The 23627-nt window shown below is 40.9% G+C and overlaps 1 protein-coding gene across 1 annotated transcript in view; it reads right to left on the reverse strand.

Moving 5' to 3' along the window:
• The window catches only part of POLR3A (RNA polymerase III subunit A), a 49392-nt gene that overhangs the window by 19765 nt on the left and 6000 nt on the right, over positions 1 to 23627 (reverse strand). The window contains exons 5-21 of the mRNA XM_027858935.1: positions 18530 to 18684; positions 16085 to 16324; positions 15830 to 15992; positions 14660 to 14796; positions 13586 to 13689; positions 12898 to 13039; positions 11640 to 11780; positions 8973 to 9042; positions 8335 to 8462; positions 7981 to 8119; positions 6741 to 6905; positions 6255 to 6427; positions 4779 to 4890; positions 3539 to 3657; positions 2423 to 2560; positions 662 to 832; positions 108 to 221 (exon numbers count right to left, since the gene is read on the reverse strand). Coding sequence (XP_027714736.1) covers positions 108 to 221; positions 662 to 832; positions 2423 to 2560; positions 3539 to 3657; positions 4779 to 4890; positions 6255 to 6427; positions 6741 to 6905; positions 7981 to 8119; positions 8335 to 8462; positions 8973 to 9042; positions 11640 to 11780; positions 12898 to 13039; positions 13586 to 13689; positions 14660 to 14796; positions 15830 to 15992; positions 16085 to 16324; positions 18530 to 18684 — 2411 coding nt within the window. The remainder of the gene's footprint in view (positions 1 to 107; positions 222 to 661; positions 833 to 2422; positions 2561 to 3538; positions 3658 to 4778; positions 4891 to 6254; positions 6428 to 6740; positions 6906 to 7980; positions 8120 to 8334; positions 8463 to 8972; positions 9043 to 11639; positions 11781 to 12897; positions 13040 to 13585; positions 13690 to 14659; positions 14797 to 15829; positions 15993 to 16084; positions 16325 to 18529; positions 18685 to 23627) is intronic.

Here is a 23627-nt window from a genome sequence, read left to right on the forward strand (position 1 = left end):
CCCCCCCCCCCCCCCCCCAAATCTACTGATTAGTTAGTTCTCAACCAAAAAATTTCTGACTGACAATCATATTTGGGGAAACCACAAGCATCCAAAACTGCATTTACCTGAAGAAAGCTGTCCTGGCAGCAGAGGAACTCATTTCTCTTCATGATCGATTCAGTTGTTAGCACCAATTCGTTTTTACTGAGGGCTGGTTCACTCTGGCATGGGAAGACTGCCTCAATATTAAAATGGAAGAAAATAAGAGTAGCATTAAATGAGAGAAAAGCTCATGAAGAAACAAGAAAACCAGCCAACCAGCATACACTGATCTAAAAGTTTAGTAACCCATCATATTGTTTAAACCAGCTACTTCCCTAATCCTAAACACACATAAAAAGAAAATAGGACTACTTTTTGGCTACTGACTTTCTATAAACTGTCCATAATTCAGCAAGAGCTGAACTGAATAATGTAGTATTGAACATGGATAAAATTTCTGGTTTTCACAAAATCTAAACTCATGCTCCAGAAGAGGGTGACAGAAAACTATCAAAGGCTGAAGAACAAGGCTAAGGTCTTCCCCAGCTGCTATTTGCTGTACATAGTCACCTGCATGTTAAAGTTGCACTCCTGCTTTAATCCCAGCTCCCAATCCAGAAGATGTGTTAAATCTTACTTTGATGTTATCAAGCACTCTTTTGAACTCCAAGGGCTCATCTTTTCCCTCCATGGCTGCAGGATCCAAGCCATCACCACCATAAATAAATTGGATAATATCACCAGTTGAGCTTCGGACAGTAAGGTCATATTGTGAGCAGAGATCTTCAAGAGATTTCACAAGCCTTCTCTAAGGAAAGGATGAAGAAGAAACAAATCAGGGCTGCTGTGAAAGGAATATGTGTTCATAAAGTGAATTTATTCAAACTTTAATTCCAAACACATAAGCATTCACAGGATAAATAGGCTGTCCTAGTCAAATCCATCAAAAACATTTCCTTACCTCCCTAAATTAGAGCAAAAAAAAAAAAAAGTTCTCATGACAGATGTGATGGGATTTCAAAAATGCCACAACCTACAGTACTCTCTGTATTTGCAAAGATATATGGAGATGACACACTTCAAAACGCACACTATTTAAATCCAGTGTTCTGAGCCAGCTCTAACGTTATCTTCATTTTCCTAGGGTTTACATTAGTGCAATGGCTTTGCAATTAAAAGAAATTTAAGCCAGACTTCCTGTAGGCTTCTATATGCAAAACTGAGGACTCCTATATGCACCCGGGGCTTGCAATTCCTCCTATCTCTTATTATGGACAGACAGAAGAGGAGAGCAGGGATAGCACTGTATTTGGACCAGGATGCAGCAACTCTTTCTAGGGAACTTCAGAATAAAAAATGTACCTCGCACCAGAACTCATTTGTTGCACACTGACACACTGCTCTGGGAAATTTATCTTTTTCACATCAAAAAGGTAAAGATAAAAAACCAAAAACATATTAAGGCCACAGTGGCAAACACACTTCACAGCCCCTCAGAGTTCTGTCAAATTGGACTTGCATAAAAAGAAACAATTTCTTGTTAGAAAATGATTTTTAGTGGCATGGCCACACGATGGAATATGACTGTGCTGTAAGAAACTGGGAATGCAATCAACATATGGAAAGACTTAAATGAAATAGGAAACACAACAACAAAAAGTACTGACACAGAGTGACAGGCAGTGACAATGACTGAGCTCCGTCCCCAGGAAGAGAAACAAGGAGGGCTTGCTTCTGGGCTCCTTTGCAGAGGTGGAGGAACACTGCATACCCCTTCAGACCATTTGTAGGTAGGTCAGTTTTTCTGAACTGCTTTTTTACCCTCACCTCTAATCCTTCCCCTCTTAAATTCTTTGTTATAAAGGGGAGGTGGTCAGGGTATGGGGATACTCTGAAATGTCAGCAAAAGATATCCACATGAATGTACAAATTCAAGCGACCAGGATTTAAGGTTATGGTTCTACCGGTAAATAAGTAAAGCTCAGCTTCTGCCTTGATGTTCCAGGTCACCTAGTCAGCTGTCTGGTTTGTTAGGATACACAACCTGGCCTGCACAGCCCTCCGGTCCTCCCATGAGAAGTCTATCACTCTGGAACGGTATGCATTCTGGAGCGGCCCAAATAGCCTACCGCCCAACTTGCTCATTTAATCGCTGTGCGGAGGGTGGCCTGAGAGGGGAAGGACCGGCCTGAGGCTGGCCATGTGCTGTGTCTACCATCAGGTCCCTGCTCTGCCCAGGATGTTTGCATAGCGCCTGATTTGATCAGTCTGAACAAAAGAGATAGAATAAGAATAGCTACCTTGCTAACAAATTTTCTTTTTAAGCCAAGACTAGATAAATGAGAAAGCATGTGTACAACATGTAAATGCACGAGGAGCTTGCCCTTCCTCCAGCTACCTGCATGTACCCTGTCTCAGCCGTCTTGACAGCCGTGTCAACCAGTCCTTCCCTGCCAGCCATCGTATGGAAGAAAAACTCCGTCGGTGTCAAACCAGAATAGAAGCTATTAGCAACAAAACCTTTGGCAGCTGGAAGCTACAAAGAAGAGAAAAATAAAGAAAAATGTAGAATTTCAGAGTTGGAGGAGACCTTCAATAGATATCTTCCCATCCAAGTGATGGGGAAAGGGCCTGATTTGGATGGAACAGATGGTCTGCAAGGTCCATTCCAGCTCCAACTCCTAGGAACCCCCTCACATTATAGATGAGGGCGCTGAGGCTCATAAGTACACTGACTTACCCCATGTCCTACAGTTGGTGGCAGATCCAAGACTAGAACTCGGGTCCCCTGATTCTCAACCACACTCAGTTACTAATATTCCAACCTCTCCTTCCAAGGCTCATAATTGTAAAACATATCCAAAATGTATATCCACGCCCTCCTCCAACATAATGAGGATTCAAGACAACATATACATTATCTGCTGATCCCTAAGCCACAGGTTTTATTTATATTTCTTCCTTAAAGATGGAAATAATCGTGCCTGGACCTGGTTAGAACGAACAATGCTAAGGTGCATATCACACAGCGGTGAGCTTACAGCTGTGATGGTCACTAGATCAATGGTTACCTACATGTCTTTAAAGCATCAAAGGAACTACTCAGTGTTGAGCTGAGGAATACAGAGCTCAGCAGCTCCAGTTTCTTTGGGTGTTACTTTCAGTACCAACACTTATATTTGAGCACTTGAAAAAAAACCCAAGCACAAACACAGATGGTATTTATAATATGTACATTTCACTAGACCTAAGGCAGCTTCAGTTTAATTACTCAGATTTCAGCTGAATCACTTTTTCTTCTACAGAAAAGCTGTGATACCCAGAGGAACGCAGCTAAGTTCTGTGTGACCAACTCAAACGAATCCTCACCTACATGTCTAGTTATGGGTCAAACAGCAAACACCTTCAAAAACTATTCACTAATATACTTAAACCATGTCACCTTAAATTTCACAGACTCAATCTAGGTTCCTGATGGGTTTTCTTGGACCTCACCTGCTCTCATCATGCTTACCTTCGAGTGCTTCTCAAAGTGAGGTAAGGATCTGTTCTCAAAACCATCCGGCACTCGAGAGCCACTGATAGCTTGCTGTCCCACACAAGCAATCATCTGGGATATATTAATGAAAGAACCTAGAAAAACAGATCAGGAATACAATATGGAAGCTAGGTAGTCTCTGATAACAAAAGATATTTTAACTCTGTATTTTAAAAAACAATAAAGTCAGTGTTAAGATACACCTGCAGATTTGGAACTATGCCCAAAAAGCTATCAAATGGTGCATAACCTTTAACCTAGTGATACTGATACTTGATCTTACACTAAACAAAAAAAATCAAAGAAAGGGAAAATGGACTCAGTAGAAAAAATATTTACAGCAGCTCTTTTTGTGGTGGCCAAAAACTGGAAACAGAGAGGGTACCCATCAATTGGGGAATGGCTGAACAAATTAAGGTATATAATTGTGATGGAATCCTATCATGCTACAAATGATGACAGGGATGGTTTCAGAGAAACCTGGGAAGAATTATATGAGCTAATACCAAGGGAAGAGAGCAGAACCAGGAGGATAATTTATACAGTAACAGTGACAATGAAAACATAATCAACTCTGATCAGCATAATGATCAACCACAATTCCAAAGGACTCACGATGAGACATGCTATCCACCTCCAGCTGATGGATTCTTAGGGCAGACTGAAACCTATTTTTTCTTCTCTTTCTTTTATCTGGACATGGCTAATGCAGGAATTTGTTTTACATGACCACACATATCTATAATGGACTTTGTTTTTCTTGCCTTCTCAATATATAGCAGAGGGGAAGGAGGAGAGAATTTAGAGTGGAAAATAAAATTGAATTTTAAAAAAGATACACCTGTAGGTTTCTGAGCAAAATTTTGTTCAAAGAGACATCTCTAACACTTAGAACTACAGTAATACTTAGATATTATTATAAGTTCCTTAAGACGAAAGTAGCTAATCTTCCCCCCACCCCATTCTTTAAAAACTAATGACTTTCTTTTTTAAACTATGAGGCAATTGGGGTTAAGTGACTTGCCCAGAGTCACACAGCCAGTGAGTGTTATGTGTCTGAGGCTGGATTTGAACTCAGGTCCTCCTGACTCCAGGGCTGCTGCTCTAGCCACTGTGCCACCTCGCTGCCCCAGTGACTTGTTGTTAGTACTGGATCATATCTTGTCTTAGGAAAGCTGGCAATCACTTGAAGAAGCCCTTCTCCTGGCAGACTTACCTTTAGAGCCACAAAGGGCCATGATAAGGGGACTGTTGCTCTTATCCAACTCTCGGAGGCAAGCACTGCCAGCGTGGTCTCGGATCACAGAGAGCTCCTTCAGGATTAATGCCTAGGATTCCCACAGAAGGACAAGACATAGGCGTCTGAGTGGAACATCAGCTAGGAGTATGACAAATTCGAAAACTGATCTTTACAGCACCTAAATTGGAATACTGAATTATCTATTTTTTAAAATCCAGCTTTTCAAATAAGTCCCAGACAATCTTAAAAAAGACCTGAAGGCTACCTGGTACATCAATCTGTCTCAGAAATGGACAACTCAGGTGAGTTAGTCATGGTTTGTGATTCTGGGAAATCTCTCCACAGTGGAGGCCACCAAGTGCTTTTGTAGTACAGGATATTGTCTGAAAAACTAGAGGGAGAGAGGGAAGAAGGGAAGGAGAGAGAGACAGAGAGTTCTGCACCAAATATAGAGACAAGGAGGGAGAGAGAGAGAGAGAGCGAGGGAGAGCTCTGCACCAAATCAAGAGACACAGAAAGAGGAGGGAAAGGGGGGGGAGAGAGAGAGAGAAAGAAAGAAAGAGAGAGAGAGAGAGAGAAAGAGGGGGAGGAAAGAAGGAAAAAGCTATTCTTCAAGTTAGGCTGCTGATCTTGGCTACTTAGAGATCATCTTGTCAGAACGTTAATACCTGGCAATTATTCTGATAATGCCAAAGATTCTCAGCTACACTCAGTTACTAATATTCCAACCTCTCCTTCCAAGGCTCATAACTGTAAAACGTAGTCAAAACATCCAGAGACTGGGAAAGAGGAGAGAGAGGGGGAGAGGGAGAGGGAGAGAGACAGAAGGGGGGGGAGGAGAGGGGAGGAAGGAGGAAGGAGGAAGGGAAAAGCTATTCTTCAAGTTAGGGTGTTGCTGTGCGTGCATGCGTGTGCGCCTGTGTGTGTGTGTCTAGCGAGTAGCAGGTAATATGATTATGAAAAACGGGCTTTTTTACACAGATGGCTCTTTCAAAAACTGCCCATTTCAAAAGGAGTAGTGTCAGCTTCTGCTCTGACAGTGATGATGTCCTGATGTGTCCATGCTGAAGATGAACATAAAAGCTAAGAAATAACTGTAGAATGGGTCCAAAATACTCAGATGAAACAAGAGCAACCCCAAGTAGCCAAATGAACAAACATCTAGGGTTTCTTGACCTTGAATGTTAGAGCCAGAAGGGAAATAATCATAATTTAGAAATAATTTAGTCCTTGTTGTCCACATCAAGAAACTAAGATCTCTAACCGTTAAGATGACTGGCCCAAAGTTACAACAGGTAGCGGGAGTCAGGACTAGAATCTAGGTCTAGTTTCTACCCAAGTGCAGGTAGCATGATGTCTTCAGCTGTACCATGATGTCTCCTCACAATCATTAATCCAACAGAATCGCACGCTGCTCCAAATGGAAGCAGGGACAAATCGCCAAGCCCTCACCTCTAATGTCTCCTCCGCGGTGCAGCCAGGCTGCTGCTGCAGTTTGCCTGTGTTCAAGGCTTCGATATATTCATCACATTTTTTGTAGCCAGCGTTCAGTAATTCGTACTTGGCCTTTAGCAGTCCCTGGCCTGGTGTGACATCGCCGATCCCAATGGAGAAGCCTCGGTTAGCTGCAGTGCAGAAAACAAGGTAAAGACACCATGGATCTTATTTAGTGAAATACTAAGCAGATGTCAATGTACAGAATGTCTTTCCATTTTTAAAAAAGTACAACTTTACAGAGAAATAGGTGACTGCTCAGCTGATTCTAACAACAGACACAAATAGTTTATCCCAGCATAAGTTCACTTTTGAAGAAAGCTGCATTGCTAAAATAGTGAGAACAGCAGTTTTCTATTTGTTAGCCTTCCAGTGTGAAGGTATAATGTGTGGATTGTTTGTTATTTACATTGATTTACCTCCAGGGGACCCTGAAGTACTCACACAGATAAACAGGTGCCAGCCTGGCGAGCCGTGACATTGCATCAGCAGCTTCAATCTGCCCCCAATCTCTCAGCAAAATGTAAAAGATGTTGTTCTTGGATCCGGATCCTAACGTTCCTTTGTCCATGCTGCCACTCATTAATTCGCTGTTCTGGATGGTCACATCTACAAGCACAAAGGTTAGCAATGAAGGCTCCCTGTGCATGGTCAGAAGCACCTGTCACGACGCAGGGAGCACATCTACATATCTACGGCTAAAGTAGTAAGTAAAGACCAGAGGATTCTCCTCAAAGGTTGTCTTCTTTAGGAAGTAGGGAAGAAAAGGACTTCAGTGTTTCAACCAGTTTATTTAAACTGAAAACTAAAAGAAGTTCCACCACCCATACCCTGAAAGTAGAACCCACAAACAGACAAGAAAAGAGCCAAACATTCCCAAAACCACAGTCAAAGGGGACAACAGTGAGCAAGGCCAGGAGCCCTCACAATATTAGCTGTTATTTTAGAGCTGGGGGAGGGGAGGTATCTGACTGAGACAACCTTTCAAGGTCTTGAAATTCAAACCCTTGGCCACAGAAGTCGGGTTCAAATGTGAATGCTTTTCTGGATAAGGCTACCTAGAACAATGGAATTTAGAGAGGTCTCATCTATCCCTTCACCTTACAGATGAAGGAAATGACTTCCAGAGACACAGGTCATACATGCAGTAAGTAGACTCTAAAACCAGGGTTCCTTCTACTCCTGGTTTTTAATTAGCAATGTGTGCTAACAATATGTCTGGAGCTTTTAAGGCTTGCAACTTACTTTCATTTTAATTGAAGCCCATGAAAGCCATGAGAACAGAACACACACACACAAACACACACATAGAGTCTTCTTTGTCAACTCATGTTTTTAGGCAATAACAAAAACCTGAAACTACTGAACACAAATAGTATAAACTATGGTGTTAATTCCAGACTTTGGTGGATGGGAATTAAGAAGTTGTTGATGTTTATTGGCAATTAAATATTTAGTGAAAAATACATTAACTGTGAGCTGTAATTCTGCAGTCTTCTCCAAGATAAAGACTTGCAGTATTGCAGTCTAACAGCAGGAATAAGAGAAAAACACACACCTTGTCTGAAGGCTCAGGGAAACTTTCAAATGGCTCCTTTTCAACCTCATTTTTTAAATGAAAGACTACCAACCTTTTCCATCCCTAGTCAGTGCACACTAAAGAGCAAGCTTGGGCCTAACTCACAGGAGTCATTAACACAGAGGTCCTCTCCACGGCCACAGTATTGCTTGCCCTTCGTTCGAAGGTTGGCTCTTACGGGATTCTCATCACTGGGCTGAAGTATGAGGCTGAAGACTTGTTTTCCAGTCCACAGGGTAACAGGCTGAGAGTGGAGAAGATCAGGATAAAGCACGAGCCAGCTTATAGTATTTTCATTACATTTTGTCAAGTAAAAAAATCATGAATTTATTACACCAGCCAAGGTGGCTTTGAGTTCAAATCCCTGTGTGCCTGGCTACAGATACAATTTACAGGCTTAGTTAGGTTACAGACAGTCCAACAATAAACACACCCGAGTCAACAGTTCTAAAAACCAACCTTTAGGATTGTTGGAGGTGGAAGACGAACTTTAATTTTCTCATCCTTGCCAACTAGAATGGAAGCAATGATCTGACAAGCTTTTGCTCGATCAAAGAAAGTATCTTTAAGAGTAAGAAGATAGGCACCTAGAAGTTTTAAAATATAAAAAACAGTAGTTAGTGGAAAATACACACTGGTCACATTTTAAGATAAATCTTGCAAGTCACTTAAAAAAAATATTGTAGGCATTTGTACTGATAAACCAACTAATTAAAACAGCTGACATTTATGCAGTGCTTTACATTTCACAAAGTACTTTCCCAATAAGTGAAGAACAACAAATCCAAACCACAAAGACACTCAGCCAACCAGCAGTCACAAGACTTGGGTTCCAGCACCAGCTCACCCATTATCTAATTTTGTGACATTGGGCAAACCACTTTGCCTCTACTGGCAGGTTTCCTTGTCTATAAAACGAGGCAGTAGAAATAGATAATCTGTATGATTTACTTTAGCTCTAACATTTGATAGTTTAATGAACCTATGTTCAAAATACAGTGGTGATTATTTTGAAAATACTTTATACAAAAACAAACCACTTGAATACCTTACTCTATTTGCCATCTCCCTGCCCCCCAAATGTGCATGTGACATACCTGTCAAAAAATCCTGAATAGCAGCAATTAGTGGTTCCCCATTTCTTGGAGTTACCAGGTTTGCTTTTGTCTAAAAGAGAAAAAGATCAAATGCACTATAATTCACTCAATGCTAGAATCATTTGCAACAACTCTTCAAAAGGTTTATAAAAGTAATGCTTCCTTTTTTTCATACTGCATAATTAATTACTTTTTGTTACCTATTCCTCTAAACATTCCAAAAAATCAATCCTTTGAATGATGACAAAGTGTTGGGTTTTTAATTTTAAAGTCCAAACAATACCATTTTTTTAAATTTTAAAGCATCACTCAGACATATCTGCTGAATTCTCTTTGGCTAATAGGCCACACCTCTTCTAACTAATAAAAGATTTAGTTGTTTCAGATGGATACTCTCAGTCATTACTTTTGAAGCAAAAGAATAGACAACAATTGCTTTTTCTCCCTAGTCTCTATTTGTTTGATACTGGGACTCCTCATCTTGTGTAGGTTGGCAGTACACCAGCCACTCACCGGCATGATCCCACGACTGATCGGTACAGAAGCTTTGACCTGCTCTGTTTTTCCTAGTATAGCTCTCCATAAGAAGCCTACCGGTCCTCCCTTGCTCTTGGGGGCTCCCTATATTTGTGCTAGATTTAGTCTGGATACCTGATTGGTTTGTAGCCCTACTGCAGTTTGGGACTGCCAAGTTTTACTGATCCACCAGCCCCACCAACAGCAGGGATTACAGGACTATATCACCATACTTGACCTCCCCAGTCTCTATACATGAAACTCTACCTGTTTGATTTTGGCCAATGGCTATCACAGGGGAAAAAAAGAGTCTGGTTCCCTAGGGATCATGGCCATTTTAAACAGTTATCTGCAGGAAGCACCCAGGTTCAATGTCACTTCAGAGTAGTGGGAGGAAGATAATGTCCTTGGGCCTCCAACTAATGGCTCATCAATTCCTAGGTCATTTGTCACAAGGCCTCAGGAAAGAAACACAGAGGCACTTCACCAAAAAGAAAAAGAAAACACTCCTATCTAGAGCACTCTTAGCAAGGAATATTTCTGTTACAAGGGCAGGAAGTCTATTAGTTACTGGAATTGCTTAGAATCCATATTACATTCCCTATTGGAAAAGTACAGTAAATGGCCAGTTTTCCAAATATGTAACACATATCTAGCTCACGTGTCTCGAGGTCCCTTTGCTCATAACCTTTTTTTTTTTTTTTTTGGTGATGCAATTGGGGTTAAGTGACTTGCTCAGAGTCACACAGCTAGTAAGTGTTATGTGTCTGAGGCCACATTTGAACTCGGGTCCTCCTGACTCCAGGGCTGCTGCTCTATCCACTGCACCACTGAGCTGCCCCAGTCTTTGCTCATGATCTTAATTAGGGTTGGGGGGTAAGCACATAGTGAAGAACTCCAAAAGGGAATACAAAGACATGAGGTACTCATAATCATGGAAAAGCCCCTAAAGCCTTCACTCAGAGTCCATTACATCTGTTAGACACAACTCTAACAAGCTTGATTATCTGGTTTCCCAAATCACAGTGAAAGAGAAGCAGCCAATTAGAAGCATGTTATGTCTGTGGGTGGGGAAGAAGACTGAAGTCTCAGAACATGACCGAGGATAAGAAGGGATCGCTGTTAAAAGCGAGCACACCGAGTAACAAGGGGGAGATTAGAAAGGAGAAAACAGGCAACATTACAGAACACAGGCAGAAGAAGTAAATACTCTAATAGTCTGGAGTCATTTTGTGAGGGTGAAAAAGCCTATATACATTAATGGCTTCTGAGGGCATCACTGGACAACAAATAATGCTCAGTGATGACAAGATTAAAATGTCATAAAGAAAAGATTGTTTTGCAGTCAGCAGATTCTCTTTTAGAAGGCAGAGAAGGGTAGAAAGTATTTAGAATTAGGTCCAACCATTCAAATAAAACAATATTTGAGCTTAAAAGGATAAGTTCTATGGAAAGTTCATTTATGTGGAACCTCTTACTTCCTGATGAAACTAAATAAATGAGGACATACAATGATGAGAGGCAGCAAGCATGGCCTGACAGACAGAGACAGTGTCAGGCAGGAGGATGTGGGTTCCAACTTCATTTGACACATATCCTCTTGTGATCCTAGGCAAGTGACTTAACCTCTTAGAGTCCCACGCACCAAGTGACTTAACCTCTTAGACGTAAGTGATTTAACCAGTCCCTAAGACTGTAAGTAGTTGATTATGCTGGGAGAGGGAGTTTTCTTACTGAGAATCCCTTATCTCAATGAAATCACAGATCTAAAAGACATCAAAGAACAATTTGGTTTTTGTAACCCTTGCTGTGGTTTTGCTGTATTTTCTCTAAGGAGCCATCTGCAACGATGAGGGGAAGGAGGCAGGAACATTACTTCCGATAACCTTCCAAATCCTCCTAACACCCAAGTGTGGAACATGTTTTACAATTAAAATCACCAACCAGTTTTACATGGGGAGAACAAACGCCAAGGGGAGATAAGGGGTAAGGCTGATTAACAGCTAAACTAGAAAGAGAAATCAAGCAGCCCGCTGGCCTCCTGTCTGTTCCTCTAAGGCTAAGGTAGACTTTAGAGGAGTCCATGCAGAAAAGCTGAGGTCTTCCAGGGAAGATGCACTGCTCCTGGACAAACGCTGGCACCCCACTTACCCCCATCAGAACAAGTGCCTCTGCTTTAGCTTCTTCAGTTTGAGGAAGATGAAGGTTCATTTCATCTCCATCAAAATCAGCGTTGTAGGGTGTACAGACACACTCATTAAATCTGAAGGTCCGGTGGGGTTTTACTCTTGCCTACAAAAAGGAAAGCCGGTTTCATGTGAATGATATTTTTCTTTTAGACTAAGTCAATTCATTTTAAAATGGTTCTCCCAAAAATGGGATGCTCTGGCTCTTAGAAATGGATTTCTGGTTACTCTATTAAGTTACTGATGTTATTTATGTCATATTTTCCTTCACAGGGTTAAAAGAGTTCAGAGCTGGAAGGTTTCTTGAAGACTACAAAATCTAACTCCATTACTTTACAGATGAGGAGACAAACAGTCACTCAAAGGGCCTGAAGTGAAGTGCTCACATGTGGAGTAAGCAGCACAAACTCAGGTCCTCCTATTCCAAATCCAGTGTGCCCCCACTTAACGACAAGGCCCAGTAGCAATTTTCAAGGAAGTCTATTAGATTCAACCAAAATGTGAATTTGTCACTATCTGAAATGAGAACTGAAATACTCCTTTTTTAAAACGTGAAAAAAACCTCTCACCTCACCAACCAAACCCTAATCCTACATATATCTTAAAACTATTTTTTTGGTTGTTTAGCACCAAGTGATATATCTACCTTTAAAGAAGTGGATTAAAAAAACAAACAAACCTTTAAAAGGCTGCTTACACAATCCTTTACAAATCATGTGCACGTTATAATATAAATTTAACTTCTTCAAAAACAGAAGTTTTTGAATATTTTATGAATTAAAGTTGCAGTTCTCTATACTTTAAAACTTAAAATATTACCACTGTCATTGTGAAGTCAATTAGAAAATAAAAGCCAATGTTTCAGTTAAAGGACTACTGAAAAGATAAATCATTTCAAGAACCACGGTTTCTTGGCCTATTAAAATAAAAAATTTCAAGAAGTAAAATGAATTTTCTGCTATTTCATTACACAGAGTTTCATGCCCTTTGGTCCATGAGACTATTTCAATGATTTTTTTCTACCCATGCTTCTTTATTTATTGCCTCAAGATAATAATGTGGTATCAAGATTCACAGCACTGAAAAGAAATTGAAGTTTCAGAAAACCAAAAAGGAGGGTAAGGGAAAAGTTGGGAAAACTTGTTAAGATTATTATGTCAGTGCTGCAGTACATTTACAAGAGTGCGTCCTCTGAACGGAAAATAGAGTCATTCTATACTCACTAAGTGAGCCATGATGCTCAATTTGTGTAGGGAGGGCTGTCGATTGAATAACACCACGTCACCATCTATGAGATGTCTCTCCACGATGTCCCCATACTTGAGCTCTTGGGCCATCTTCTCCCGATTTCCATACTTCAGGAACCTTACGACAAAAGTCATGATTTCTATGAAAGAAGTTCAAAGGACTTTTCCTCCCAAAACCAAAGCTTAAGAGAGTGGCCTATCCCATCCATGACTTTTTTCACATATAAGGTCTCCCAAGAGGGAAAGAACAATTAACCTGGAGTTCATCCTCTTTGGTAAATCTAAGCAACTAAAACATGCTCTGACTGTGTAAGAATTTCGAAGGCTTAGCTTTTCTGTAATAGTTAATACATTATTATATTTTCACTGTTTGAATTAAAAAAAAAGTTTATTATTGAATAACTGATCTACCAATGTGTATTTTAAGGTCAAACAAAGATACACACAACATATCTTTCATAACAGGGCAAATATAGTACCAACAATACCACATTCCAATATTTAAAAATTCTTAAGCTCAAATACAGCACAAATTTCATGAGGTCAAATAAAGAAATGGAAAATTCCAAATTCTGAAATTAAGTTCTGTAGCTGAACATTATAACACTTCAGTTATAGAATGTTAACCATCACGAGGCAAATAAATATAGTCAAAAGACAGTACCTTTTCATTTGCATGTGCCGCTGCTGAATGAAATTGGCTCCTGGGTGAATTTCCGGACCATTTCTAACAAGTTTCCTCATAAAATTGATGTTTGCTTTATTTACCTGTAGGACCAAAACGAAAATGAAAAAAAAAGAGAGAAATCCTTTTTTAGGAATGGTTTGATTTTCATGTTTCTGTTGATTCAGCTACTAATTTTTATGTTCTTTATACTAAACAATAATTAGAAAAGAGAATACCCCAGGCAGTCTACTTCCAAACTCCTTGAAAAGTGGCCAAGGTGTCTAGTGAAAAGTTTATTATATGTATCTCTTATTAAAACATGTTAAATGCATGATTCCAGCATCACAAGTCCTTTTCTTTGTTTTTGCTCGACAGGTACAGTGGTAGTAAAAAAAAATCACAGTAGTTTTAATGGAGAAACTAAATGATATGGACTCTAAGCTGGCTCTTTAAACATGTCTCTGACCTAGTGTTCATTATGAACCACCAGGAAGGAAATGGATTATTATTTTCCCAGTATTATTCCAGAGATATGTATAGATCACTATTTAAAATGCCCCTTACAACTATAAAATACAGAATACAAATTTCCCTGGGGCAGGTAAGTGGCACAGTGGATAGAATGCCAGGCCTAGAGTCAGGAAGATTCACCTTCTTGAGGTCAAAGGTGTCTGGCCTTAGACACCTCCTAGCTGTGTGACCCTGGGCAACTCATTTTTCTCGTCTGTAAAATGAGTTGGAGAAGGAAATGGCAAACCACTCCAGTATCTTCGCCAAGAAAACCCCATACAGGGTCACAAAGAGTCAAACTGAAACAACAACAGAATACATTTCCCTTGAGTCAAACACAATGGATGATTTTTCTTTTTTTTTGCTTTTTGGTGAGGCAATTGGGGTTAAATGATTTGCCCAGGGTCACACAGTTACTGAGTGTTAAGTGTCTGAGGTTAGATTTGAACTCAGGTTCTCTTGACTCCAAGGCCAGAGCTCTATTCACTATGCCACCTAACTGCCCCAATGGATGTTTTTTTCAAGGAAAACAAATGAAGTAAGTAGTTTGACAGTGCTCACCTTCTCAGGAAAGGTTAATATTTTAGCCACATGAACTGGCACAGCTACTTCATCTATTCGGAGATTGGGGTCAGGTGAGATGACTGTTCTGCCAGAAAAGTCTACCCTTTTCCCAGAGAGATTTCCTCTAAAGCGACCTTAAGAAATATGAGTAAAACAATGACTTGAGTTGGTGTGGTGGGCTCTTTTTTCCAAGTAACTATGATCACCACGGCTCTTATGGAACAGAATTCAAACACAATTTAACAAAGGACTAAGAATGCCCTCCTGGCTCCCATCCTCGCCCACGGGACTTTCCCACCACTTCTCTAGCAGCTTTCTCTGCCTGCAGACACCTCTGCCCTTGATAGCAGAGTGCTTGGCCTTGCTAAAGCAGGGTTGTTTTTTTTCCAGCTCCACTCCTCTCTCTCTGGACTCTACCCCCAGCTCTCTGGCCACGTGGCCCTGCCTAGGTACCTACATACTACCCTCTACATTTTGTAGTTCCCTCTGGGGTGACGCCTTCCCCCATCTGAAGACAAGCTCCTTGAAGACAGGGACTATCTTTTTTGTTTGGGTTCAAATGCCCTGCCCTCAGCCTGGTGCCTGGCACATAGTTAGCTCTTCATATTGTTAAGGGTTATTAGGGGGTCCTCTGAACTGGTCTTTCTGAGTTGCCACATCTTCCAGAAACACTGGACCCAGAGCCTGCAGGAGGCCCTGAGTGTGTCAAGGACAAAGCCTTCCTCAACTGACACAATTTGTTGTTTGCACCCCAAGCTGGATTCCCTGTGTGTCCTTGGGAGGCAAGACAGGTGCTGGTCAGTCTGTGAAAAACGCCTGTGCAGCTGGGGTCCTTTGCATATAAGTGGACCCTCCTATTTCCATAGTCTAGCAGTTCCCAAGGGGAAAGAAGGCAGCCAGCTGCTGCCTGCCTGGCTCTTCTCCTTAGGAGGGATTACTGCACCTTTCCCCTCCCGTGCCACGCCCCTTCCTGTTTTCTCCTCCTCTTTTTCTGTATGGTCATAGACGTAAACTTCTCCAATGACAATGAACTCTTTGGGTTCCACATGCACGTTCATTGCTCTTGTAATAAACCTGGTTTTCACCTAAGTCTTGCGACGCTGTGATTGCCTGTTGACACAATGTGCGCTACTGAACTGAGAAAGAAGAGAAAAAAATGAGACCTACCTTGTTTTCCTTTCAACCGCTGAACAAAACCTCTGGTCCATTTCTTAGGCGCCATATTGAGAGGTATGCCTGAGAGTTCACTGTTGATGTAGAGGGCACATTGGAGCTGCAGGAAGTCCCAGTCTTCCATGATCATTTGTGTTTTGGCGCCTGATATCCGATGCTGAAAATCAGAAGAGCATAAGCAAAAGTACATTGGTTTCTAGTTTTACACAGACATGTTCCAATCTTCCCAGACTGTTCTGCAGTACTAACCTTTTTGATAACATCATTAAGGAAGATGATTTCTGTCAATTTCATGGTCAAGTCGTCTTCATTTGTGCCAGACTTCAGATCACTCACGACAGAGGGCCTGATGCACAAAGGAGGCACCAAAAGGCGTGTGAGAATCAAGTCAGAGGGCTTCCCTGCTTCTGGGTTCATCAGAAGGAGAGGAATATCTTCCGCTGGGATTCTTTTAAATAAGTTCAGGACCACCAAGGGATTCAAATTTTCCTGCAAAAGAACCAATCCCGGGTAGATCAGAAGCACCTACATCATTACGCCACAGCCTCATCTCGACTCTGACTACTTCATTTCTTCTCCATCCATCTCTCCTATCACTTATTTAGAAAAAAAGGAAACTAGATGTGAATTTCCCTACTCAGAAAGTACTGAAGTGTAAATTACAATCAATTTTTCAGTAAAGCAGCAAGAGCGTACTTTAAGGGTCCGACAGGTACACAAATCATCATGTGGCCACAGTCTCAGAAGCTCAGGCTTAGTTAGCTTTTGAGAAATGTATCTCAGACTATGAAAAATATTCTGCTTCTATCTGGTTTTCCGTAAATATGTGACTGTGAGGGAGAAGGTGTTTGCTATAAATGGACTTCAGGGTTTTGGCTTAATGATGTGAAAATATTTACCAAGTGTCTACTAGAAATAGAACCATAGACATGGTGCAGGGAGAAAGAATCAAAAGAAGCAGAAATGGTTTTTGTCCTAGTGAAGTAAGTGCGCAATCCGGTGAAACAAACCACATACTGGTACATTTAAGATATGAACATAACGTTTGAAAAATAAAGAATTAGGACTAATAAAAATTAGGGAAGGATTGTAGGTTTCAAGACATATCTAAGTGCTTACTGGATTAATTTAATCAGCATTAGAGTAATAATGATACCTTTGTATGGTACATTTCTTCAAGAAGTTGAAAGTTTTATATCAGGTTTAATCCTCTCAATCTTTCACTATGAAGAAAACAGTTATTTGCCCTTTCACAGAGAAGTTAATGAACTTGGGAAGTCCTGTTGCACAACATTACCTACAATCACATCAATCACAAACCTGTGGTGAAACGATACCCCTCCCACAGAATCCATTAAGGAGGGCAAGATGAATCAGGAAGTGCTCAAATCCATCTACTACAAGTGTTTATACAGTCCCTGGTATATACCTGGGGCTGTGCCAGCTGCTAGAGGGCATATGGGAAGAAGAGAAGACAGTCTCTACCTTCCAGGAGCTTTCAATCTGGTCAAAAAGATATGACTAAAGGATGGGCAGGAATCTGCCTGTCAAAGAGAAGGAAAGCAGGCATTTCAGGCTGGAAGGCACGAGTCTTTGTTTAAGCAAAGACAGAGAAGGAAGAATTGGTATGGCAAGTGAGAGAGACTGTGAGGAGGCTAGCTTGACTGGAAAGGAGGGTCTGTGTTCAGAATGAGAGGACATGAGGGTATGACGGGAGGGCTAGATTATGGAGGATCTTGAAAGGGCAGGGGTTTAGACTTGCTACATTGGGCAACAGGGACCAACTGTCCCTGCTTAAGCATGGGAGTCACAAAATTGATGGGCAGTTTTTGGAAACTTCATTGGACAAGGAAAGAAGTGAGCCCTGGGATGCTTTCGGAAGGGACAATGGCACGTAGGTTCTGATCCCAGGCCTGCTGCTTACCCATTCTGGGACCTGGCGGATAGGAAGTAATTTAGGAAAATCCCTTTGCTCCTCTGGGCCACAACTTTTTCATGAGAAGAATGGGCTAGATATTCTCTAATGTTCCTTCCAGTTCTAAAGGCTTGTAATAAAACTCTCTTTAGCCCAGAGATCAAATCTTTTCATAGGGATGAAGGTAATACTTACACACTATTTCAGGGCCTTTAAGAGGCAACAACAAAGCACTTTCCTGCTCTAAAACTCTCTATATATGAGGGAACCTTATTTTTTACCGTTAAAACTAGCAAATTATGGGCCCTAAGGTGGGTGAGTTATAGTCATCTTATTCAGCATTCTTACCAAAAAGGAATAGAAAATAATGGAGGTGAAAGCAGCACATGACAGGACAGTTCACAAGAACGCCTAGATAGGGATTTCATCTGTCTGGGAATTCCCTATGTGAAAAGTTCCTCCACTGATATGATCAGCAACTCAGTCTTCAAAAACCTTGCCCTGGGCACTGAGAGGTGATGGAACTCTCCAAGGGTCACAGAGACTGAATCTCAGACAGGACTGAAGGCCTTCTGACTCCAAGGCCTAGTCTCTATCCTCCACAGCACCCTTGTTCTCAGCCTATTCTCTAATGAAACTAAATACACTGGTTATAGAACAAACTCATTCCATAGGTCTTACTCGCCACCTGGGTGTCAGCAAGTAAGACTCTGGGATCATATAGATGTTCTGTATGATCACAACCAAAAGGACAGTGCCGCATGCATTCTCAGGCTCACCTGTGCTCTCCCAAGGAGCGGCTCTACTTCTTTGTTATATTCAATGGCGGTTTCAAATGACTGAAGGAAATTAGACACAACAGGATCCACTACTTTTTTATTGGTCTTGTACTTCTCATGAATTATCTTCAACAAGCCACATTTCTTCACAGTACCTACAATATGAATTTTGGTTTTTAAAACTCTATTAAGTTATGCTTTTCTGGCTGACTTGATGTGAGTAATAAAAGGGAAAATAGAAAAGTATCAAAGTGTTTTAATTATCAAAGGTCAAATTATACTACAGGCTATACTTTAAAATAGAGAAACCTTCAATGGTAAGTTATGAATCTGAGTGGTTATCATACCAATTCAGAGGCAGCGAGGTAATGCAATGGATAGAGCACCAGCCCTGGAGTTAGGAAGACTCATCTTCCTGAGGTCAAATCTGGCCTCAGATATTTACCAGCTGTGTGACCCCAGGCTAGTCACTTAACCCTATTTGCCTCACTTTTCTCATCTGTGAAATGAGATGGAGAAGGAAATGGCAAACCACTCCATTTCTTTGCCAAGAAAACCCTAAATGGGGTTGTGAAGAGTCGAATATGACTGAAATGGCTGAATGACATACTAATTCAGATAACACAATTTCACCACAGGCGACAAAAAGGAAACTGATTCAAAGGAAACCTTCAGGAAAACACATTTAGCACCTGAACTCATGTACAGATTTGCTTTCTGTTCTCACGATCTTCATCCAAATTAAGTCATCAGTATAAACCAGGTAACCAGAAAGCTTGGGAAGCTAAAAACTCCTAACTCTAAACCCAACAACTGAAAAGAAGAAGCCAGTGTGGCTTAGAACAGAAATCACTGAATCTTAGAGTTCAAAGTGACTAAGGAGGCCATCCATGAATCCTCTCTCAGTGGTCATCCAGCCACTAGGGAACACCTGCACCGAAGTGTTCACTATCAAGGCCATCTATTCCACTTTCAGAGAGCTCTAATTCAAGAAAAGCTCTTCCTTTTACACAACCAAAATCTACTTTTTTGTAACTTTTACTTGTGGGTCCTACCCCACAGAGTAAGTCTAATCCCTCTTGTGGATAACACCCTTCTCAAATATTTGAGGACATGTGCCTCGCCTCCCCCCACTCCAATTTCATTCTCCAGGTTAAACAAACATCCCTATTCAGTTCTAATGTTATTCATACGACATCATTCTGGGCATTTTAAAATTCAACACAGGACTCATGTCCTGACAAGACAAAGCACAGTGGGACTATCACCTCCCCTTTTCCAGGACATTATACTTTTTGATCCATTTATCAACATACTTGGTATGGTAATTCAACTGGCTCAAATCCACCCAAATGCACTATTAACAATCCAAATTTCTCAACATCATGAGAAACTTTTGTTAAATACATTATTGAAATGAAAGACTTTTAAAATTAATTTTTTTCTGAACTTGAATCAAAAAGGAGTATTTCCACATATACAGAACGCAAAATGATTGTATATGAAGAATGAATCTCTGTTTCTATCACTTGCTTTACTAAAAAAAATATGTATGTATGTATGTATCTATGTATGTATAAATATAAAATAAATTCCACACATTACTTTCAAAACTCTTGCTTGTCTGTGCTTCCTTCTGAACTCTCTTTGCTTCTTTCCTCGGCATTTTAAGAAATATTTCAATGAATGATCCAACCATTTTGGAGAGCAATTTGGAACTATGCCCAAAGGGCTATAAAAATGTGCCTACCCTTTGACCCAGCAATAGCACTTCTAGGGCTGTATCCCAAAGAGATCATACAAATGGGAAAAGGACCCACATGTACAAAAATATTTATAGCAGCTCTTTCTGTGATGGCAAAGAATCAGAAATTGAGGGGATGCCCATCAATTGGGGAATGGCTGAACAAGTTGTGGTATATGAATGTAATGGAATATTATTGTGCTATATAAGAAATGATGAGCAAGCAGACTTCAGAAAAACCTGTAAAGACTTGTATGGACTGATGCTGAATGAAGTGAGCAGAACCAGGAGAACACTGTACACAGTAACAGCCACATTGTGTGACGACTAACTCTGATAGACTTAGCTCTTCTCAGCAATGCAAGAATCTAAGACATCTCTAAAAGTCTTATGACAGAAAATGCTGTCCACAACCAGAGAAAGAACTATGGAGTTGGAATGCAAATCAAAGCATACTGTTTGCTCTTTTTTTTCTTTGTTTTGTTTTGTTTCTTCTTTCTTGTGGTTTCTCCTATTGGTTCTAATTCTTTACAACATCACTAATGTGAAAATATGTTTAATAGGAATGTATGTGGAGCCTATATCAGATTGCACGTCATCTTGGGGAGGGAAACTGGGAGGGAGGGAGGGGGAGAAAATTTAAAACTCAAAAGCTTATGGAAGTGATTGTTGATAAATTAAATGAACAAAAAAAAGTAATTCAATAGCTCCTTCTTTTTGGCATCATTATTGCTAATCTCCCCCCTCCCCTGCCACAACCCTTAATAAAAAAGCCTAACAAATAAGCATCCTCAAGCAAAACTAATTCACCCAATGGTTGTGTTGAAAAATGTATGTCCACCTTTAGTCTGTCTATCTCTTCTCTGTCGGGAGCATTACATATTTTGTAATAATTCCCTGGAGACACAATTGGTGAGAGTTTTTAAGTCTTTCACAGTTGTTTGAAATCCAGTCTTCATCAACAGAAAAATTACGGCCATGCCCAAGAGCACACACCGAGATTCTGGCTGACTGCGGTCACTGGGGGTCTAGAGGAAGCCTCCCCATAGGCTCATCATGATCTACAGGGTGATGTTCCAACCACACGAGATACTACTCTGCCCACCCAAGCAGGCACCACAGGCTCATGCCTTTGTTTCCTGTCTGATCCCCAAGTTTGGAATGCTTTCCCTCCTTCTCCTGACTAGCTGTATTATTACCGTTTAAAACAAAACAAAACAAAACAACAATCCGAGAATGTATCCTCCCCAGGTGGGGAAAGGTGTTGCTTCCTGAGATTTTACCCAGTACCCTTTCATAATGAATGCATTCACCATCTAACAGAGTACCAAAGCTGTCTATTAGTGATAACCCCCTCTTTAGCTAAACTTTTTAGGGTGTGAACTAAATCGAATCTAAAAGTTCTACTTTCTCAGCAAGCAGCCAGTCCACTGCACACAGGAAGCAGTTGGGGGTGCAATGGACAGAGCACCAAAATCTATTGCCAAAAAAAAAAAAGCTCCAAATCACTAATACTTGGAGAAATGCAAATTAAGGCAAACAAGGGGTTCACCCGGCACCCATCAGATTGGAAAACATGACAAACAAGGAAAATGACAGATGCTGGAGGGGCCTGCTGGTGGAGCTGTGACTTGGGCCAGACATTCCAGAGGGGATTCTGGAACGATGCCCCAGATCTATCACACTGTGCTTACCCTTTGACTTGGCAATATTACTACTGGTCTATCTCCAAAAGAGATCAAAGAAAGAAGAAAAGGACCCATGAGTGGAACAACATTTATAGCTTTTTTTTCGGTGATGGCAAAGAACTGGAAACTGAGAAGGTACCCATCAATTGGGGAATGGTTGAACAAGGTGTGGAATATGAATATATGGCATTTGGTCAAGAAATACTACTGTCCTATAAGAAAAGATGAAGGGGCCAGTTTCAGAGAAAACTGGGAAGACTCAGATGAACTGATGCAAAGTGAGGTGAGCAGAACCAGGAGAACAATGTATACAATAACAATAACACTGTAAAGACAAACAATTCTGAAAGATCTGATCAATGCAACACAACGATTCTGGAGGATGAAACATGCTACCTATTTCCTTACACAGAAGTGAAAGACTAAGGCATAGATGAAGGCATAATTTTGGACATGGCTGATGTGAAAATTTGTTTTGCTTAACTATGCATATTTGTTACAAGATTTTGCTTTTCTTTTTTTCAGTTGGGGGTACGAGATAGGAGGAAGAGAAAACAGTTTTAGTAAATTGAAAAAACAAAAGGAAAGGAAGAGCAGTGCCCACATACACCCACCAATCTATAAACCATAGAGTGTAGCTACCTTTTAAGAAGAAAAGATGGAGAGTTAGGCTAGATACACTTAAACTGATTCAGAACTAGTTCAATGGCGAGAGTGAAAGAGTGGTTCAGTGTAAATCTTGAAGGAGGTCTCTAGTATATAGGACTCTGTATAACAGTACTACATTACTGAACATCATAGATAGCGAAATGATCAATTTTGCTGAAGAAAGCAAACTGGTAGAGAAGGGTAAGACACTGGATGAGAGAGTCAGGATTCAACAAGATCTCCATAAGCCAGAGCCCAGGGCTAAAGGTAGCAACATGAAATGGAATAAGGATAAATGCTAAGTCTCAAACTTGGGTTAAAAATCTCTACTTCACAAATTAAGGGAGAAAGTTGAAGGAGGAATATTAGAATGCAGTTTGTCTGAGAAAAATCTGGGGGTTTAGTGAACTGCAAGCTCCTTGTCAATCAATAGTGTGCTATGGCAGTCCAAAAATCTTCTGTGATTCTGGGGTGCATTAAGAGAAGTGTAGTTTCCCAGAATAAGGTGACATCCCCTCTCTCTATGCTGGCCTGGTCAAAGGACCCTAGGAATTTGAGGATCAGCTCTGGGTCCCAGCCAAAGAAAGACTTTGACAAAGGGTAGACTGTCCAGGAGGCTAACCAGAATGGTGACGCATCAGAGGCAATTAAAAGAGTGAGGGAACCCCTTTAATCACAGGCCTTTAAGGAAGGACAGAATGACCATTTGTCCAATGTGCTGTAGCGAGGATTCTTCTGTAGATGTGGCCTGGATGGCGGACGAGGCCCCTCCAAACTCTGAGATCCTGGGACATTGTCTGTGATAATCTCTTGCACTATTTTATCAACTGATATTTAAGCTTTTCCTGTTCCATCTCTACCATGGCTGCTGGGGCCACGGTGCCTTCCCCACACACCTTAGGAATGCCTGACAGAGGGGATGATGTGATAGCAGCACCCCATCCCTCCTTGTCTGCCAACCCAGCCCCCAACCTGTGCTTTCAGCACCCCACCACTCTCCAGGGAGTGATCATCAGAC

The sequence above is a fragment of the Vombatus ursinus genome, unplaced genomic scaffold (assembly GCF_900497805.2).
Source record: "Vombatus ursinus unplaced genomic scaffold, bare-nosed wombat genome assembly UNPS02000749.1, whole genome shotgun sequence".
In the NCBI taxonomy this organism is placed as follows: Eukaryota; Metazoa; Chordata; class Mammalia; order Diprotodontia; family Vombatidae; genus Vombatus; species Vombatus ursinus.